General features: G+C 38.8%; 1 protein-coding gene across 4 annotated transcripts in view; it reads left to right on the forward strand.

The window, feature by feature from the left end:
- Window positions 1–310: 310 nt before the first annotated feature.
- Window positions 311–19,905, forward strand: part of Hmt-1 (ABC transporter ATP-binding protein/permease Hmt-1) — a 145,476-nt gene continuing 125,881 nt past the window's right edge. Inside the window, exons 1-4 of one of the 4 annotated variants that reach the window (XM_071671788.1) lie at window positions 311–397; window positions 3,903–4,188; window positions 13,472–13,697; window positions 14,217–14,367. In XM_071671788.1, coding sequence (XP_071527889.1) covers window positions 3,921–4,188; window positions 13,472–13,697; window positions 14,217–14,367 — 645 coding nt within the window. In that variant the 5' untranslated portion in view covers window positions 311–397; window positions 3,903–3,920. Of the gene's footprint in view, window positions 398–545; window positions 653–722; window positions 742–3,902; window positions 4,189–13,471; window positions 13,698–14,216; window positions 14,368–19,905 lie in introns of those variants that run through there. The other 3 variants (XR_011713896.1, XM_071671787.1, XM_071671789.1) reach the window with 3 other exon arrangements.

Below are 19,905 nucleotides of genomic sequence, written 5' to 3' on the forward strand. Positions count from 1 at the left end.
AACATGTGAAGAATTTTAAGCACTTAAATTCTATCAGATAGGTATAATAATTTTACTGCTATTGAGTCGAATCAATAAAAAAAATCATGTCAGCCTAGGTCAACGATTGTTCTAATATTTAGGTAGTACATACTCATCTACGTACGCTTCATGCAATAGTGTCTTATTTGCATCATCTTTAATCATTTAATTGATCTTTTATATGCAATAAAAACTAAATCACTTTCTCAAATTAACTTTGTTGTATTATATATTATTGATGCATGTGTCCCTTTAAACAACACTAGAATGCAACAATTGCATGAGCTTTGATTAAGCATCATAACCCAAGTTCTCCTAGTGTTGTTGTTCACTTTGAAATATCTCGTGTTTTGCAGACAAGTAGTGTCAACATCACGTAGGTCATTTGTATTTTCATGTTATTTGTTTTCATCCTAAAGTTAGAGAAATGCTTTGTATTGTCTTGTATCTCATTTAGAAATATAGGAAGGACACATTGCCCCTTGCTAAAGCTTTGTTGGCACTTGATATGGATCACTTACTTAACACTTATACGTATGTTCGTGTCCGTAAGGCAATCTAGAATTACTTGAGAGGTTGGCAGATGACCACACCGTTGCCTGCGTCTTCCTTATCATGGGGAAAATTGAAAGTAAACATAGTGGATTTTTAAGGATTGACAAGCTGAAGGTTTCCATGTTATATGTAGACCCTTAAGGGTTGCCCATATTGCATTTTACGGTAATACGGTTTGTAAAGGATATGATACAAGCAAGTTACAAGTATGATAAAATATGGACCTCCGTGATGAAGTGATTTAGAGTTGGTGACCATGAGGCATTCATTGATGTTTGAGCTTGGGTTCATGCTTACACCAAGTTTTGTAGTTTCTTACTCAGATATGTTACTGTGTCGTCAGTAAATAACAACACACATCCCAGGCCCCCTCACTACAACAGACTGCATACTAGCATTTCTTTCCTAGACTCGTGTATTACCTCCCTCACCACTGTATACACAAACAAATGAAACAGCCATGTTGACATCACACACCCATGCTTAGACTAACATTCACATGGAACCACTCACTCTCCTCTTTTCCAACTCATACACATACCTTTTTTATAATAACTTCTCTCTGCTCTTTCTATATTTCCTCCCACACTGGTAAGACCTTTCACAAGGCATTTTTATCAGCCCTATCATATGCTATTTCCATATCCATAAATGCCACATACAAATCCTTTGTCTCAAGTGTTTTTCATGCTTATGTGACCACATTGATCCCCTTCCCCCTCATCTGATGCTCTGTGCATGCCTTTGCCCTCTCAATCACCAATCTACCATACATCTTACCAGGGACACTCAACAAACTTATTTATACATTTGTAGTTTTACAACCCACCTTTGAACCCCTTAATTTTTAAAAACATTATTCATGCTTTCCATATATCCTTAGGCACCTTCACATGATTCATACGTACAGTAAATATCCTAACTGACCATTTATAAACAATCTCCCCTTTTCTTAAACAACTCAGCTTCAATATCAGCTGGCTTGCCACATATGCTCTCTTCATATTCCTAAATATCATTTACGAATCCATCTGTGTCTTTCAAGTATTTCTCACACATTTTGTAAAACAAAAACCTGATCCACACATCCTCTCCCACTTTGTAACCACATTGCTCCTCCCCACTCTCATGCTCTGTATATTCTTTCCCCCTTCTCAATCATCACTTTCATACAACTTACCAGGAACACTCAACTAACTTTTACCTCTGTTGTTAAAACACCCACCTTTTCACCCCTTATCTTTATACAGCTGTGCTATATATATATACAGCTGTGCTATATATGCATTCCATCAGTCCTCAAGAACCTCACCATGATCCATACATACAATGAAAGTCCTAAATAACCATTCAAAAAGTCATCCCCCCTACTTAAGATATGGAACCACAATACCAGCCACTCCAGCTGCCTTGTTGCATTTCATCTTATGCAAGGTATTGAACTCTATTCGCTTTCCATGACTCTCTCACTTTGCAACCCCCTCACACACACACACACACACACACACACACACACACACACACCCTACATCTACCACCCTATTATCAAACACTTTCACAACCCTTGAAAATACTCACTATATCTCCTACTCATAACTACCTGTTACCATTTTCCTATTTGCTCCTTTCATTAATGGTCCTTTTTCTTTTCTTGTTTTTCTCACAGTATTACCCTCCTTTCATAAGATCTTGTTCTCCTTAAAGTTTACTGGTAATTGCTCACCCCACGTGTCATTTGACCTTTTTTCAACCTCCTACACACTTGACCTCTGGCTGCTTTTACTTGAACATCTCCCAGTCATTTACAATCCTTCCCTTTCTTTTCCCTTTCACTAACTTCTTTGTTTTATCATCACACCACCTGCTACACTTTCTCATCTGCCTACCTCCCACGTTCTGTGCAACACACTTCTTTTGCATATGACAGCATTGCTTCACTAAATATCTCCCATTCCTATCCCACTTTCTTTGCCTTACCTTATATGCTCTGATTTTTGCCATTCTGCACCCGATCTCTCCTCGTATTTCTTCTCGCATTCTTTTTTAACTGTATGGACCATGGTAAAGTGCCTGAGGATTGGCGGAATGCATGCATAGTGGCAAAGGGGATAAAGGTGAGTTCAAATTACAGAGGCATAAGTTTGTTGAGTATTCCTGGGAAATTGTATGGGATGGTATTGATTTAGAGGATGAAGGCATGTACAGAGCATTAGATTGGGGAAGAGCAGTGTGGTTCCAGAAGTGGTAGAGGATGTGTGGATCGGGTGTTTGCTTTGAAGAATGTGTATGAGAAATACTTAGAAAAACAAATGGATTTGTACGTAGCATTTATGGATCTGGAGAAGGCATATGATAGGGTTGATAGAGATGCTTTGTGGAAGGTCATAAGAGTATATGGTGTGGGATGTAAGTTGCTAGAAGCATTGAAAAGTTTTTACCAAGAATTTAAGGCATGTGTACGAGTAGGAAGAGAGGAGAGTGATTGGTTCCCAGTGAATGTTGGTTTGTGGCATGGGTGTGTGATGTCCCTGTGGTTGTTTAATTTGTTTATGGATGGGGAGGTAAATGCAAGAGTTTTGGAGAGAGAGGCAAGTATGCAGTCTGCTGGGGATGAGAGGGCCTGGGAAGTGAGTCTGTTGTTGTTTGCCAATGATACAGCTCTGTTGGCTGATTCAAGTGAGAAACTGTAGTTGGTGACTGAGTTTGGAAAAATGTGAATAAGAGCAAGGTTAATAGCTTCAGTGGGGCTGAGGGATAAGTTGATTGGGATGTATGTTTGAATGGAGAAAAGCTGGAGGAAGTGAAGTGTTTTAGATATCTGGGAATGGACTTGGCAGTGGATGGAACCATGGAAGTGGAAGTGAGTCACAGGGTGGGGAAGGGTCGAAGGTTCTGGGAGCGTTGAAGAATGTATAGAAGAGAACATTATCTCGTATAGCAAAAATTGGTATGTTTGAAGGAATAGTGGTTCCAACAATGTTATAAGGTTGCAAGGCATGGGCTGTAGATAGGATTGTACAGAGGAGGGTGGATGTGTGGGAAATGAAATGTTTGAGGACAATATGTGATGTGAGGTGTTTGATTGAGTAAATAATGAAAGAGTAAGAGAGATGTGTGGAAATAAAGAGTATGGTTGAGAGAGCAGAAGAGGGTTTGTTGAAATGGTTTGGATGTATGGAGAGAAACAAACCTTGATAACCACTGTATTGAATTTGTCTTATATTTGTTGATGGTTCTGATGGTAATCTTTAATTATGATTACTCATGACTGAAGATTAAGATGTCTACTGTGTTGTGTAAAGTAATTCATAGTCTGTCATTTCCAGGTTGTGGAACATTTCAAGATGTACTGCCCACCAAATGTCACATTTACTCACATCTGGGTCAACCATGGCATATCTCACTGCTTTTTGGACACTGTTACGGCTGCTGTTTATGCCTCATTCATAACATTGTTTGGACTGGGACAGTGGGTTATGTATAGGAAGTATGCCACTGTAACTGACCAGTACTTGAGACCAAAATCTGTCCTGTTTGGTATTCAAGTGGCACTAACAGTCCTTATGATAGTAACAGCATGTGCAAGACTTTCTCTACAAGCAACAATCATTGGTGAGAAAATATTTCGGTTAGATAACCCTTGTTGGAGACAAATGCTGCAACATCCAGAACACTCTGTGAGAGGCATATTCTCAAATGTTAAAAAGAAATAAAGATCTTAAATTTGTAAGGATGATTAACAAGGACATAACTTTCTAAATAGAATTATAGATAGCTAAACTTGGTGAGACATTGTTTATAAATGCTACATGCCTATTAATTGCACAGCTACCAGATATATGAGTTTCTCTAGGATTTTTTCAGGTATAAGTGTTGGAAGTGTTTTTGTCACAATGTATATGATTACTCAGGGATTTCATCTGTGATTATTATTAGCAATATTGTTAAAAAGATATCAACTTAGTCATGCTCACAGAAACCTATATGAGAGGGAATCCATAACAATTTGATTTGAATCCTTTGAGTAATAATGTTGGAATATTTGTCTCTGGCATCAGTGGCCACCATGTTACATTCTGATCTCAGGGTGTTAAGGGGAAGCAGTGAAGATAAAGAATCCGAGATAATTAAACTGTCTCTGGCAGTGATTTCTCTCAGCTCGAGTGGTAAGTGTGGCAGACAATTCAGTTGTAGGGTAGAGGCCCATTTGTTTATTCTAATGTTTTTGTGTAATCTATTACCATTGGGCTGGATCACAATGGCAGCACTGTCTGCCCTCCCAGTGGCAGAATCGCAGAAACCGTCAGTATAGATGCACTGGGATATGTTATTTTCAGTCTGCATTTTCTGTATATGTTCAAGAGCACTAGCTTTGGCTGATTGTTGAAGGTGAAGATTATAAGTAATTTGATTCTTAAGTGGATAAGTAGGTGTGATGTCAAAGGGAGTTAGCTTTGGCTGATTGTTGAAAGTGAAGATTATAAGTAATTTAATTCTTAAGTGGATAAGTAGGTGTGATGTCAAAGGGAGTTATCTGCTACGAAGGCATGAAATGCTGTTGCTTCCCAATTTTATACAAATTATGTGCTCCAAACATTGTCATGTGGTTGGTTGTTATTTGGATCCAGTTAAATTCGCTTGTGCCATGACGTGTATAGTTTAACAACTCTTTAGAGACAACACTATACAGATCAATATGCAGAAGTGTCAGTCATTTCATGAAATTGATTTCAAGTATTCTGTCTTCAATGCTTGGAATACCAAGTTCTTTCCACATGTTGAGTACTGTAGTCTTTGGGCAATCAAGTATAATTCTCAAGCCTTTGTTTTGCATTTTTTCAAGTCTGTTGGCATCTTTGCTGTTATATAGCACCAAAACGGGTGCATAGTAATCTGTTAAGAGACCTAATATAAGCTATGTACATGATTTTAACTTCTGATATTTGCTTCATGATTAGGATTGTGCCCTGCAACAGCCCCAAGAGACTCAAAATGAGTCTTATCTGTTCATTTTCGATGTAGTTTTTGCACACTAGCTGCAGCACGTAGGACTGACACACCAAGATGGTCAAAGGAGACATGGTCAATCGGATTTCCACCAATTGTCAACTTAGATGGTTTCCTGACCAATTCTTATTCTCTGGCTTTAACCCAGTGACAGCACATCACCCCTTGTATAATTTACCACATTGCATCAATGCACTCTTGTAACAAAGCACCCTCTTGGATATTCTGTCCCCAGTATCTTAAAGCCTCTTTTGCTCCATCTCTCCATCATCTAGTTTTGCCCTTCCCTCTTGCTCTATCCACTTCTAACTCATGCACTGTATCCTTTTAGTCAGTCTCTCTTCACTTATCCTCTCCATATGTCCAGACTATTTCAAAACACCCTATTCATTTCTCTCTCAGACATGCTTAGCTTACTACCACACCTCCCTTTTACACTCATTCCTTGCATGATCAACTGTCTCCTCACCACATATTGTACTCAAGCATTTGATTTCCACCATATCCACCCTCTTCTGTTCTTATGTATTTAGGACATGTGATTCATACCCATACAGGATTGCTGGGACTATTGTAGCATCAAACATACCAATCTTTGCCTTCGCAGATAGTGACCTCTCTTTCCACACACTCCTGAATGCACCCAGGACCTTTGTCCTTTCACCTACTTCAGTTCTACCAGCTGCCAAATCAACCCCCAGGTATCTAAAACACTCTATTTCTTCCAGGTTATTGACGATTGTTTACAAGTTGGTAGGACTAGGTTGTTTAGAGTTCCTTTAGATTTGACTCTCTCTTTTTTTTCACAATTTACTGCTTTTTTATCATTATGTATGTATGGCTTGTATTGTAATAGGTAAGTAAATATGCATAATGATTATGTATAATGTTTTTGATGAGTGCTCTTGAGTTTAGAATGGTGTTGCTTAGTGTACTGTTAATTTCAGTCCTTTGATGTTTTCTTTTCCTTATTTGTTGATCATAACAGGTGAAAGGCACAAGAAATCTTTTACACATGAGGAATACGATGCCTTCCTGCTAATGTCATACCTGAATTCCGTACTTTATATTTATTTTCCTTAATTATTCCCCTACTTTCATGTTGTGTTTAAGTAATATAAACGTCAGATATGGAAACTTTATGGTTTTGCTGTGATGATGAAAAATAGTGAAAAAGGATGAATTATCATTTTCATAGTTTAGTGGAGAATTCACACTTCTTGAGAATGTATCTGGAAATTAACTCTGTGAGTTAAGGGTTAAGAACGAGACTTTTGTCCAAATTGTAACTAAAATGAAGCATACTTGGTCAGTTATGTGTATGGTGTCAGTTGTTAAATGTTATACTACATATACTTTATAATCTTTTGCCTTGATCAAAAAGAATAGTAAAAAGGGATCAATTACCATTTTCATATTGTACTGGAGAATTCACACTTATTGAGAATGTTGTAAGGAATTACCTCTGTGGCCAAAGGATTAAGAATGAGGCAGTATTGTCCAGAGGTGGAAGGGTAGCTCCTTTTCTTTTATAAATTAAGTGAAGCATACTTGGGTCATGGTCTCTCAAGTAACCTCTCTTTTGTTGAACACCTTCTGTCTAGCACTTCTCCTAATCTCTTACTTGAGACACAGTAGTCTAATAATGTTTTCACTAGCCTGTTTTTCATCAGCACACCTGTTGCATGCCTCAAGGACCTTGAGTCCCCAAGTTTGATGGTATGTGGCTCAAAGTCTGTTTTTTAACTACCTCTCTTTTCTTCTGTTTTGTCTTTTGCTCTCCTAATTCTACAAATTTTATAACTCTTCAACTATTTAATCTTCATCTATCTAAACTCCTGCCATGAGACTGGCATCCTCTCACCTGCAAGTTGAGATCTCGTACCCCGAAGATTTCAACATTCACCACAGGGAATGATTGAATTCCTCCCATTCAGATTCTGGAGGATTGGAGCCTCTTTCTCCATCAGCAGTGATGTAAAGCAAATTTTCTCCCACCCTGCTCATATTCCTGACAGCAGTCATAGCTCTCCTAATATTTTGAATCTGCTTTTCACCTCTAGTCCATCCCACTGTTATTACACAATCTCTTCCCCAGTTGGTTCATCTGATAACACTCGTTAATTCTACTTTAATGGCACCTCCCCATCCAGCAGCCCCTTCTAAGCTTAAATACCAGCACCTCAACAAAGCTGATTGGGATAACTTGCATAACTTCTTTTCTGATTCTCCTTGAGTAAAATACCGTCTTGTGTGGTGATGCCTCTGTCTCCACCAGATGCATGGCAGAGATTATCCTTGCAGGAATGAAAGTAGCTATTCCCTCCCCCTCCAAGACAACTTCCAATCCATGGTTCAACTGTTCCTGTTCTGAGGCCATTCAGGCATGGTATCATGCATATCGGGCTTGGAAAACTCTCTCCTCTGTCTCCCATTCAGCTTTTATGTATCTGTCTGTCTGTCTATATGTCTATATCTCTGATGCCCATTCCTCCAGGAACTCCCATCAAGGGGTGGCCATGGCAAAAGAGGTCCTTGCATGCCTCCCTCACATACACCATTCCAAGCATTCTTTCTCTGTTTCTTTCCCTCCAGTATTCCTCCACCCTATTTGCCCATGTCTTAGGCTGTCTTTGACTCACACCAACCCCTTTAATTGTGCTATTGTACACTCTCCTTGTAAACTCCCAGTCTTGCATTCTTTCCATATCCAAAACACTTCAAAGTATGTTTCACCCATTCTACCACACCACAATTCATTCCCGCTGCATTCCTTGCCATACCACATCTCTCATACACCCTTTCATTTATTTCTTCATTCCATCTAGTCACACCATATGCTCTTCTCAAATAACTCATTTCCACAGCCTGGATTCTTGACCTCTGTGCCTCATTCCACATCCATGTTTTGGCTGCATAGGTCAGAGTTGGCAGGACTGTGCTGCCCCTTCATCCTCTCTTCCCACTTCCATACTTACACCTCTACCCTTCATTATTCTGTTAATGACTCTTCTACCCTGTACTGTTCTCCCTTATCTCTTCTTCCATATTACCACACTTAAATTCTCTAGTTTCTTCCAGTCTTCCCCCCCACCCCCCATATCCATAGCACAATTTATTTCACTTTCTTTTTTCACTCTACATGGTTTTACAAAATATATACTTTCTCTCCGTTTCCTTTTAAACTCCATTACTTTACTTTTACGTGCATTTACCTTCAATCTCCTCTGCATACACACATCATAAAACACACAGCCTTCTGCAACTCCTCTTCCCTCTCCACAAACAACACAGTATCATCCACAATTAGGCTTGCCACTAGCCACCATATCTCACCACCACACTCCATCTCTGCATCCCTTTTCTCTAGTTTTGCTTTTATCTCTCTTATCACTCCATCCATTTATATACTAAAAACCTATGTTGATATCACAGCCTTACCTCACACCTACATGCACCTCAGAACTTTTGCTCAGCTCTCCATCCCTTCTTACACATGCATTTGCTCCTCTATAGAAGGCTTTTACACCATCCAACAGTTGTGCCCCAATACCATATATCCTTAACACATCCCATAAAGCACTCCACTCGACTCTGTCAACGCTTTCTCCAGATCCATAAAAGCTGCATACATCTTCTTACCTTTTGCTAAATACCTTTCCAGTCATCTTAACAACAAAAATCTGTGTACACATCTCCTACCTTTCCTGAAACCCCTTTGCACTTAACTTATCTGCATTCAGTCACTTCCATCACTCTCAGTTTATATTCTTGCATACACTTTTCCTGGTATACTTCACAGATTTATTCCCCTGTGGGTATGTTTGAAGGAATAGTGGTTCCAACAATGTTGTATGGTTGCGAGGCGTGGGCTATGGATAGAGTTGTGCGCAGGAGGGTGGATGTGCTGGAAATGAGATGTTTGAGGACAATGTGTGGTGTGAGGTGGTTTGATCGAGTAAGTAATGTAAGGGTAAGAGAGATGTGTGGAAATAGAAAGAGCATGGTTGAGAGAGCAGAAGAGGGTGTTTTGAAATGGTTTGGGCACATGGAGAGAATGAGTGAGGAAAGATTGACCAAGAGGATATATGTGTCGGAGGTGGAGGGAACGAGGAGAAGTGGGAGACCAAATTGGAGGTGGAAAGATGGAGTGAAAAAGATTTTGAGTGATCGGGGCCTGAACATGCAGGAGGGTGAAAGGAGGGCAAGGAATAGAGTGAATTGGATCGATGTGGTATACCGGGGTTGACGTGCTGTCAGTGGATTGAATCTGGGCATGTGAAGCGTCTGGGGTTAATATGGAAAGTTGTGTGGGGCCTGGATGTGGAAAGGGAGCTGTGGTTTCGGGCATTATTGCATGACAGCTAGAGACTGAGTGTGAACGCATGGGGCCTTTGTTGTCTTTTCCTAGTGCTACCTCGCACACATGAGGGGGGGAGGGGGATGGTATTCCATGTGTGGCAAGGTGGCGATGGGAATGAATGAAGGCAGACTGTGTGAATTGTGTGCACGGGTATATATGTATGTGTCTGTGTGTGTATATATACGTGTACATTGAGATGTATAGGTATGTATATTTGCGTGTGTGGACGTGTATGTATATACATTGTGTATGGGGGTGGGTTGGGCCATTTCTTTCGTCTGTTTCCTTGCGCTACCTCACAAACGCGGGAGATAACGACAAAGCAAAATGAATAAATAATAAATGAATAAATAAATAAAATTGCTACATACATCCTTTGCCCCTTTTCCTTTGAATAAAGGAACAATGATAAGTTTCCATGCAAAATTGCATATAAGGCGCATCCGCTATGTCACACTTTCGTCTCTGTACTTCAGCATTTCAGCCGCAATCCCATCCACTTCAGGTACCATTCCTACCTTCTTCCTCATTATTGCCCTTCTTACCTCCCTCTTTGCTATAGACTCCTGCACTTGTATCTTTCTTCCCCCCTCCGTACCCATGCATGTAACAATTATTGCCTCCCTTTCTCAGACATCTATCAGTTCTTCAAAATACTCTTTCCATCATCCTTTCACTTCCTCCTTTTGATTCAGCAATTCCCCATCCTTACTTTTCACATCAACATTTCCACTCTTACATCCACCTCTTTCCTTTTCACCTCCTTCCATTATAGTTTCTTACTATCCTGAAACTTTTCACTTAACTTTCTTCCAAAATCTTCATCTACTTTTTCTTTGCTTTCCTCTATCAGCTTCTTAACATTTCACTTACATATTTTGTATTCTTCCCTCCTTTTCTGAACTTCCACTGGTACATTCCTATTAAGCAATCTACCATGTGCTTTTTCTTCTTTTCCACAGCATTTCTAATATATTCTCTCCACCATGCATTTCCCTTTTTATTCCTGTATCTCTACCTTGTAACCAACGACTGAGTCCACAACCTTTATTAATATTTCTCTAAACATTTTCATTACCTCATTCACACATGACTGCATTCCTACATTATTGCACTTCCATCTAAACTTTCAGTATTTTCCTTTCATACTCCTCCATGTATTTTTCCTGATTCATCGTCTTGCCAACGCTTTTACTTCTCCTTTCTTCCTTACAATATACCTTCACTTCTCCTTGATCCATATCCCCACAGGAACTGTGAAGTGGTCAGAGTCTCTGAAGAATTCTTTCTTGACTCTAGCATCCAGCACAGCCTTTTATCAGTGCCCATAATCATTACAAGGACATTATCTTTGAGGCATAGCGTTCCTTTATTGAAGGAAGTGCAATGATCTCTCCTTATCATCCACTGATAGGCCTTTTTGGTCTACCATTCCTTCACCTCTTGATTCTCTTACTAATCCCATACCCCTCTATGTAATCACTTTTTGTATTGTTCAAAAAGCATATGGTCCTGATTGCATCCATCCCATGTACTGAAAGAGTGTGCCTCTGAACTTGCATGTGATTGTTCATTTGTTCCGATTCTGTTTAATAACCAAAACTTTTCCTTCAATTTGGAAGCATGCATTGATACGTCCCATCCCGAAGAAGGATGACTGTTATGACCGCTCTAACTATTGTTCTATTGATTTGACATCTACCATTTCCTCAATCATTGAATCCCTCCTCAACAGCCATATCCTTAGACACCTCAAAACTCACAGTCTTCTCTCTGATCACCAGTAAGGACCCACTGTTGTTATTCTTTCTTATCTTACTAATGTCTCGTCATCATCCAAGATATATCCAATGTTTTTGACAGGGTGTAGCATTGGGGTTCTATCCTGTAAGCTCCCCTTTTTGGGCTTCCCACCCTCACTTTGCTCCTTCATATCTAACTTCCTTTCTGGCTGATATATCTGTAGTTATTGATGAATCCCCCTTTTTCCATCAGTAGCAGCATCCCTCAGGGTTCTGTCCTGTCCCCTATGCTTTTTCTCCTCTTTTTTAATGATTTCCTGTCTACCACATATAATTATCAAATGCACTCGTACATTGATGACTCAACACTGCATTCATCCACATCCTCCAATTCTGCTCTTTCTTCACTCATTTGATCTGTATCTTGTCTTGACACAACTTCCTCAACAAACTCAGACTTGGACAGGATATCTCAGTGGGGTAAATGAAATCTAGTTAAGTTTGATGGCTCCAAGTTCCAGTTTCTGCCCATCTTTCTATCAAAAACTCCTTACAACTCTCGTCTTTTCTTTGACTGTTGTAATTCCATCTCTTGACCCAATGAACATAACTTGGTATTGCTGTAACATCCACTCTCTCTTGGAAACCCCACATTATGGGACTATTTAAGTCTGCCTCTAAGAAACTGGGTGTCCTGTTTAGATGTCAAAACTTTTCTTTTGAGCAATTCCTCCATTTATACAAAGGATTGATATGTCCTTGTATGGAGTACTGCTCTCACATCTTGGGTGGTTGTAGCTGTGCATCCTTTCTTAACAGGGTTGAGTTGAAAGTGGCCCAACTTATAAACTTTCCTAGGCTAACTTACAAACTTAACTCTCTTTCCCTGTGCCTGAATGTTGGTTTACTTTCCCCTCCCACTTCAGTGGGCATTACTTTAGTTTTTGCTCCTGAGAGATGGTTGCTTGTGTGCCCCAACCATTAGCTAGCTGATACAGTATTCAGCATTTTGATAACTGTTTCTTTCCCTACACCTCAAAGTTTTGGAACTCTCTACCTTCTCATGTCTTTCCCAGCAACTATGATGCACATTTTAAGACAGATTTTTCACTTCTTACAAAATTTGTGAATACTTTTCCTTGTCTTTTCCTTTTTCACTTTCATAATTCTCTCTGTATCCTAATTAAGGCCTAGCTTTGATGTGGACTTTTGTTTGTGGCTGGAACTTTCAACATGAAAGAAAAAATATCATTTACCTGTATGGTGTCAGTTGTTACATGTTATACTACATCAACTTTATAATCTTTTGGATATGTAGTGTTACTAAAATGATCCAATTTTCACAGTAAGAGAACCCTTTGACATGAGTGCCAGGATGTATATGTATGCTGATATTACAGTTCATTTTGCTCTTGTAACTTAGATTCCAGTTCTGTAATAAATGTAGATTCCAGTTCTGTAATAAATGAAAATATAAATAATATGATTTTCTCATAAAATCTATATTTATCATATATGAATTTGCTTGTCTTTCCAAAAGAAGGAACAGAGAAGGGGGTCAAGCGAGGATTTTCCCTCTTAAGGCTCAGTCATCTGTTCTTGACACTATCTTGCTAACATGGGAAATGGCGAATATGTATGAAAAAGTATACTTAACAATTCATTGTCCATTCTTGGATTTTGTTGTTGCATAAATTCTTAATAGTATCAAAAGTTTTGAATTCATGATTATCTGTGATACAGCTTAATGAAATATTTATTAACCTATATTATTTTTATTCAGGTGACCATGTTCTTTATGGGTATATGATTGTATACTTTGGCTGCAACCTGGTGTGCTGGCCTCTGTCCCTCCGAATTGTGTTTTTGGAGCGTAACTATCTCCTACCAACAGTGCCTACCAGAGGGCATGGGGTTGTGTTGCTTATCTTCTGGACCTTAGTATTTGTCAGTGAAAATCTTTCATTTCTCAATTTAAGGAATGAAGCATGGTGGTTTGATCTTTCAACGTGAGTATATTTTTTATCAGTGTTCGTAATGTGCATGATGTGGGGTTTTTGAGAGGGTTAGGTTGGGTCAGCTGGATCATATAATAGTAACACATAGCATAACATGTGATATTAGTTGATTTAGGATGAGGAATGTGAATGGAAAAGCAAGGAGAATAAAATTTGAGTAGAGGTAGATAGTAAAACTTTAACTTCCAAGAAAAGTTAAAAGTTAAATGAGAAGCTAAGAGATACTGATAGACTACATTGCAAGATTGAGATGATTCAGAGGTAGAAGTACTGTAAAAATGCATTAATGAGTTTCTTCAGGAGGTTTTCACTTTGTAAGAATTGATAGTGGAAAGTTGTGAACATCTTGATGGAATAATGATATTCAGAAGATTAGTCAGGAAATGGATATGGACAGAGGAGCTGAACTTTCCTAAGAATAATGATGATTGGATGGTGCATATAGTATAAATCAGTTTGTCACACATGCATAGAATTACATGAAATTGATAATCTCATTTGATTTTTCAGGGTAACAGATAAAGTGGAGTTCGTCTTGTTTGTTGTTCGGTACATTAGTGGTTGTCTTCTGTTTATTCTGGGATTGAAGTCTCCTGGAATCTCAACTCATCGAGACTATGTCAATTTTGGAGGAACAATTATTGATTCTCAAATAGATGATGTAAGTGACAGTAGTTGATTGTAACTGCTGTTGTCTGATTTTTTTGCAGCTTTGTACTCTGCTTTTGTAAGGCTCATTGGTTCCCATTATTAAGACAAAGTGTTGGATTTTTCTATATTTATTCACTGTTTTTTAAAGCTGTCTGTGATCCTCTGTGTTATAGTTGAACAGTGAATGAGAAATAAAAACTTGCAAAAGAAAATTCCACATAATTCACTGAGTAACTTTGAATGTACAGAGATAAGTCATTGAGATTAACACTCAAGGAGTTGCAGAGAGATTTATTAGTAAATGTATGTTTACATTATGTATTGAGATTCATAGTAAAGATTTGATGTGGCTTTATCAGTTTATGTAACAAATTGGACTTTTTTTTCTTATAAAGGTAAGTACATAGATGAATGATGTCCTTAAACTAGGGCAAGTCATCCACAGCCAAACATCACAGACTTTTCCATAGTTTACCTTTGCTTTATATACCCATGGTTCAGCACATTGCTCCCAATATATCACATTCCATGTATTCCTCTCATCCACCTGAATGTTCATGCCCCAATACTTCATTCTTCAGTGTCCTTTGTTTTAGTGCATTATATATTGCAGCTAGAGAGTAGGTTTTTGTAAATGAGGTTGTTCATCTGTAACATCTGAAAAAGGAGAAGCAGTAAGGCTTATAAAAAAGTACATAACTGCAAATCTAGACATTTACAGGAATGAAAAGTGGTTCATAAAAGAGAAGTTTCCCCTTTTGTAATGTATTTTACAGTTTCCTCTTTTGTAATTTATTTCACACTTAGTATAATTATTATGATTATTTTTTTTTTTTTTTTTTTGCTTTGTCGCTGTCTCCCACGTTTGCGAGGTAGTGCAAGGAAACAGACGAAAGAAATGGCCCAACCCACCCCCATACACATGTATATACATACGTCCACACACACAAATATACATACCTACACAGCTTTCCATGGTTTACCCCAGATGCTTCACATGCCCTGATTCAACCCACTGACAGCACGTCAACCCCGGTAAACCACATCGATCCAATTCACTCTATTCCTTGCCCTCCTTTTACCCTCCTGCATGTTCAGGCCCCGATCACACAAAATCTTTTTCACTCCATCTTTCCACCTCCAATTTGGTCTCCCACTTCTCCTCGTTCCCTCCACCTCCGACACATATATCCTCTTGGTCAATCTTTCCTTGCTCATTCTCTCCATGTGCCCAAACCATTTCAAAACACCCTCTTCTGCTCTCTCAACCACGCTCTTTTTATTTCCACACATCTCTCTTATCCTTACGTTACTTATTCGATCAAACCACCTCACACCACACATTGTCCTCAAACATCTCATTTCCAGCACATCCATCCTCCTGCACACAACTCTATCCATAGCCCACACCTCGCAACCATACAACATTGTTGGAACCACTATTCCTTCAAACATACCCATTTTTGTTTTCTGAGATAATGTTCTCGACTTCCACACATTCTTTAAGGCTCCCAGAATTTTCGCCCCCTCCCCCACCCTATGATCCACTTCCGCTTCCATAGTTCCATCCGCTGCCAGATCCACTCCCAGATATCTAAAACACTTTACTTCCTCCAGTTTTTCTCCATTCAAACTTACCTCCCAATTGACTTGACCCTCAACCCTACTGTACCTAACAACCTTGCTCTTAATCACATTTACTCTTAACTTTCTTCTTTCACACACTTTACCAAACTCAGTCACCAGCTTCTGCAGTTTCTCACATGAATCAGCCACCAGCGCTGTATCATCAGCGAACAACAATTAATATTACTTTATACTTTTTCATATATGTTCCTGTGTCGGCGAGGTAGTGTCAGGAACAAAGAAATGGCCTCATTCACTCTCATCCACTCTCTATTGTCGTGTATAATGCACTTAAACCAGATCCCTTATCCACAATCAGGCCCCACAGACATTTTGTGGTCTCCCCCAACTACTACTCATTCCCTGATTCAGTCCATTGACAGCATGTTGTCCCCTGTAAACCACATTGCTTCAATTTGCTATGTCCCATGCTTGCCTTCTAGGCTCCAAGTCATCAAAGTATCTTTCACTCCATCCATCTATGTCCTTGGTTTCCACATTTCCATGTTTCCTCCATTTATGACTTGTATACTCTCTTTCGTCACTTATTCTCTCCATATGTCCGGACCATTTCAGCACACCCTCCTCAACTCATATACATACTCCTTTGTTACCACACCTCTCCCTTGAGTTTGATCTTTAAGAATACCATGAAACATACTTGAAAGTACATCAGACAAAAATATATTACAGCTTAACCAGGAAGCTAGAATGATTATTCAGTGTACTGCCAGGAGAAAAATTAACATGAATGGAACAGTTACAGAAATATTCAAAGAAAACTTGACATAAGCAAGACATATGGTGAGCACTTTGTGTCAGCCCTGCCATTTTAGCTTAGTCTCATCTTACTCTATCATTTCTTATATGATCAATTCTCATTGCACCACATATTGTTCTCAAACATTTCATTACCAACACATTCACAGTATCCTTTACATTTTGTTTATGGCCCTCGCCTCACATCCATACTGCTCCAATAGGACTATTATGCCATCAAACTTACCCATCTTTGCCCTTAAAGACTGTGATCTCTCTTTCCACACATTCCTCAATGCACCAAAGACCTTATCCACCTCACCCACCCTGTGGCTCACTTCAGCTCCCATAAGGCCATTTGTTACCATATCCACTCCCAGTTATTCAAAACACTCCAGTTCCTCCAAGTTTTTGTCCATTCAGACACATTCCAGATAACCTTTCTTTTCACTGTTAGACATAATAACTTCACTCACATTTTCTCTCAGCTTTTTCCTTTTGTACACTTTACTGAACTGCAGTTCCTCTTTTGGATCTGCCACCAGGGCCATTTTATCAGAAAACAACGGACCCACCTCACAGCCCCACCCCAAACTCCTAGCTTATTGCATACCTTCTCTCCATGACCCTAGCATTTACCTCCCTCACCACCCCATCTGTAAACAGATTAGACAGTCATGTTGACTTCACACACCCCTGTCGTATATCCAACTTCACTTTGAATCACTTACCCTTCTCTCCACCTACTCACACACACATACCTTACTCTTTTGATAAACATTCCTCAATGCTCCTAATAGTTTCCCTCCCATACCTGAAAATCGTAGCATCTACCACAGAGCATCTCTTTCCACCATATCATATGCTTTCTCCAGATCCATAAAGGCTTGAGAGAAATGTCATTTGTCATCTTACAAGACAAATGGTGAGCGCTGCAAGCTAACCCTGTCACCTTGGCAAAATCCTTCTGTCTGTATGTTCTCCATTTTGGGTAATCCCATGCTTCAAGTCTCTTCTTGTAGCTTTACTTCCCTACTTCAAGTATAGTTTATGTTGTCTGTGTGTTGACCTTCGCTAATAGATCCATATGTCCCATCGAATGGGGAGATCAAGAAAGCTGTTCACCTATGTTTTATTACCATTGGGTTGGTTCATTTAACTTAATAGATCATGAAACTGTGCACTTTCTAAACTTATCTAGCATGTGTACTTGAAATGGTAAGGTAGTGCTTTTTTAAAGTGTTTAAGTTTTGATTTTATAAGGGGTTGTTGAAACAGATCAATTATAGTACTTCATTTTTTGACTTAGAAAGTAACCATACTTTGAAAAAAAATTGGTTTAATGCATTAGTTAATTGGGGCTAATGGAGCAAGATTATTCTATTGTATTTTTTCTCTGGACTTTTTGAATTTAACTTACGTTTACCCAACTACAGTGGGCAGTCAAAAACTCTGAGGGGACATTTAGGCAGAAATTAATTCTAATCTCTACTAAAATAGGTGATAAATTCAGATGGGAGTTAGATCCTCCTTCCCAGATTGTTATATCCTACCATATACAGGTACAACCCCAATTTTCCGGCAACTGATGGTTCAGCACCTTTAGTCCAGACAAAATTACGTGAGGGAACTTGAAATTACCACAGCCACCGACAGTTTACTGGGCAGGCATAGATGGCTTTGTGTGTAGGGCACACTTATTTACATTCTTTACACTGCACTTGGTGGTGATACCACAATTCTTTGAGAGTCTTAGCTTATTTTGCTTAAATTTAACCCTAGCTATGGCTCCTAAGACATATGAGAGTGTCAGTCGTGGTGTCAAATGTAAACATTAGTCTGTATCGATCCAAGATAAAGTAGAACTGTTGAAAAAAATAGACCGTGGTGTTTTGGTGCGTAAGCTATGTGACATCTACAGAATTGGTTCATCAACTGTTTATGATATAATGAAGCAAAGGGAGAAAGTATTGAAATTCTATGTAGACAGCGATTCCAAGAAGCAAATGACGATTAGAAAAACTATGAAAGATGGTAAGAATACTGAGCATGATCAAGTGATGATGCAATGGTTTCGACAGCATCGGAGTGATGGAGTGGACTTGTCAGGTAGCATGATAACGGACCAGGCTAAGTTTTTCCAAAAAGAACTTGAATTACACATGATCTTGACTATAGTGAAGGATGGATTCAAAGATTCAAGAAGCATCATGGAATTTCCATGAATAAAAGTGTGCTGAGAAAAGCAGTCTGCCAACCGCGAAGGAGCTGCTGAGTATGTGGATGAATTTGTGAAACTCATAGCTGACGAGCACCTCAGTCCTAAGCAGGGGTATAATGTATTTCATTTATTTATTTGATTTACATTTAATATTTAATTTAAATTTCTAGCAGTCCATGGTACACTTTAGACTCATGGGAGATGTATGATTTGTGGGTTAGAGGTGTGTTGATGAATTATTATTATGTGTTCACGGTTGGTCTGGTAAAATGGTTGATTCGGCAAGGCTTTGGAACCAAGAGTGCCGGAAAATCGGTGGTGTACCTGTAATAATTTTTTCAGTACCAGCCAATAATACAATAGTTGTAGAAAATACAAAGGAAAGGGTATCAGTTTTCTATTTGCTGTACATAGGGTGACTACCATTCAGTTATGTGAATTGTTTTATCTTTATATCTGATTTATATTTAAAGTTGTAAGACCTTGCTCTAACTCTTTAGTCTTCATTATGGGAATCAATGTTCCACTTTTTCTATCAAACTTTACTGCATGTTTTCTAAAGCAAATAACTGTAGTGCATGATTTTGTTATTAAAATCTTTTATCCTTAGTTTCATACTCAATTGTGCCAGTATATCCTAAATAGGCCAAAATTTTAAAGGGTGCCCACTGCCCTACCAATTGCAAAATCCTATATATTTTTGAGCTTCTTTAAAAGCATTTTGATGTTAGGATAGTTTTTTTGCTTAATTTCATCTGAGTAACATAGAAATTTGTTCTACAATTGTGCAATGTTTCTTTTAAAAAGATTTATATACCATATACAGTATCATATCTGGTAAACTGTTACTTGATAAAGAGCATCTCTTGTTAGAGGTGTATTACTTGCAGACCCTTCTTTGAACTCTGCTCACCATATATCACACTATAGTTTCATAAAGCC

This window comes from Panulirus ornatus, chromosome 17 (assembly GCF_036320965.1).
Source record: "Panulirus ornatus isolate Po-2019 chromosome 17, ASM3632096v1, whole genome shotgun sequence".
NCBI lineage: Eukaryota > Metazoa > Arthropoda > Malacostraca > Decapoda > Palinuridae > Panulirus > Panulirus ornatus.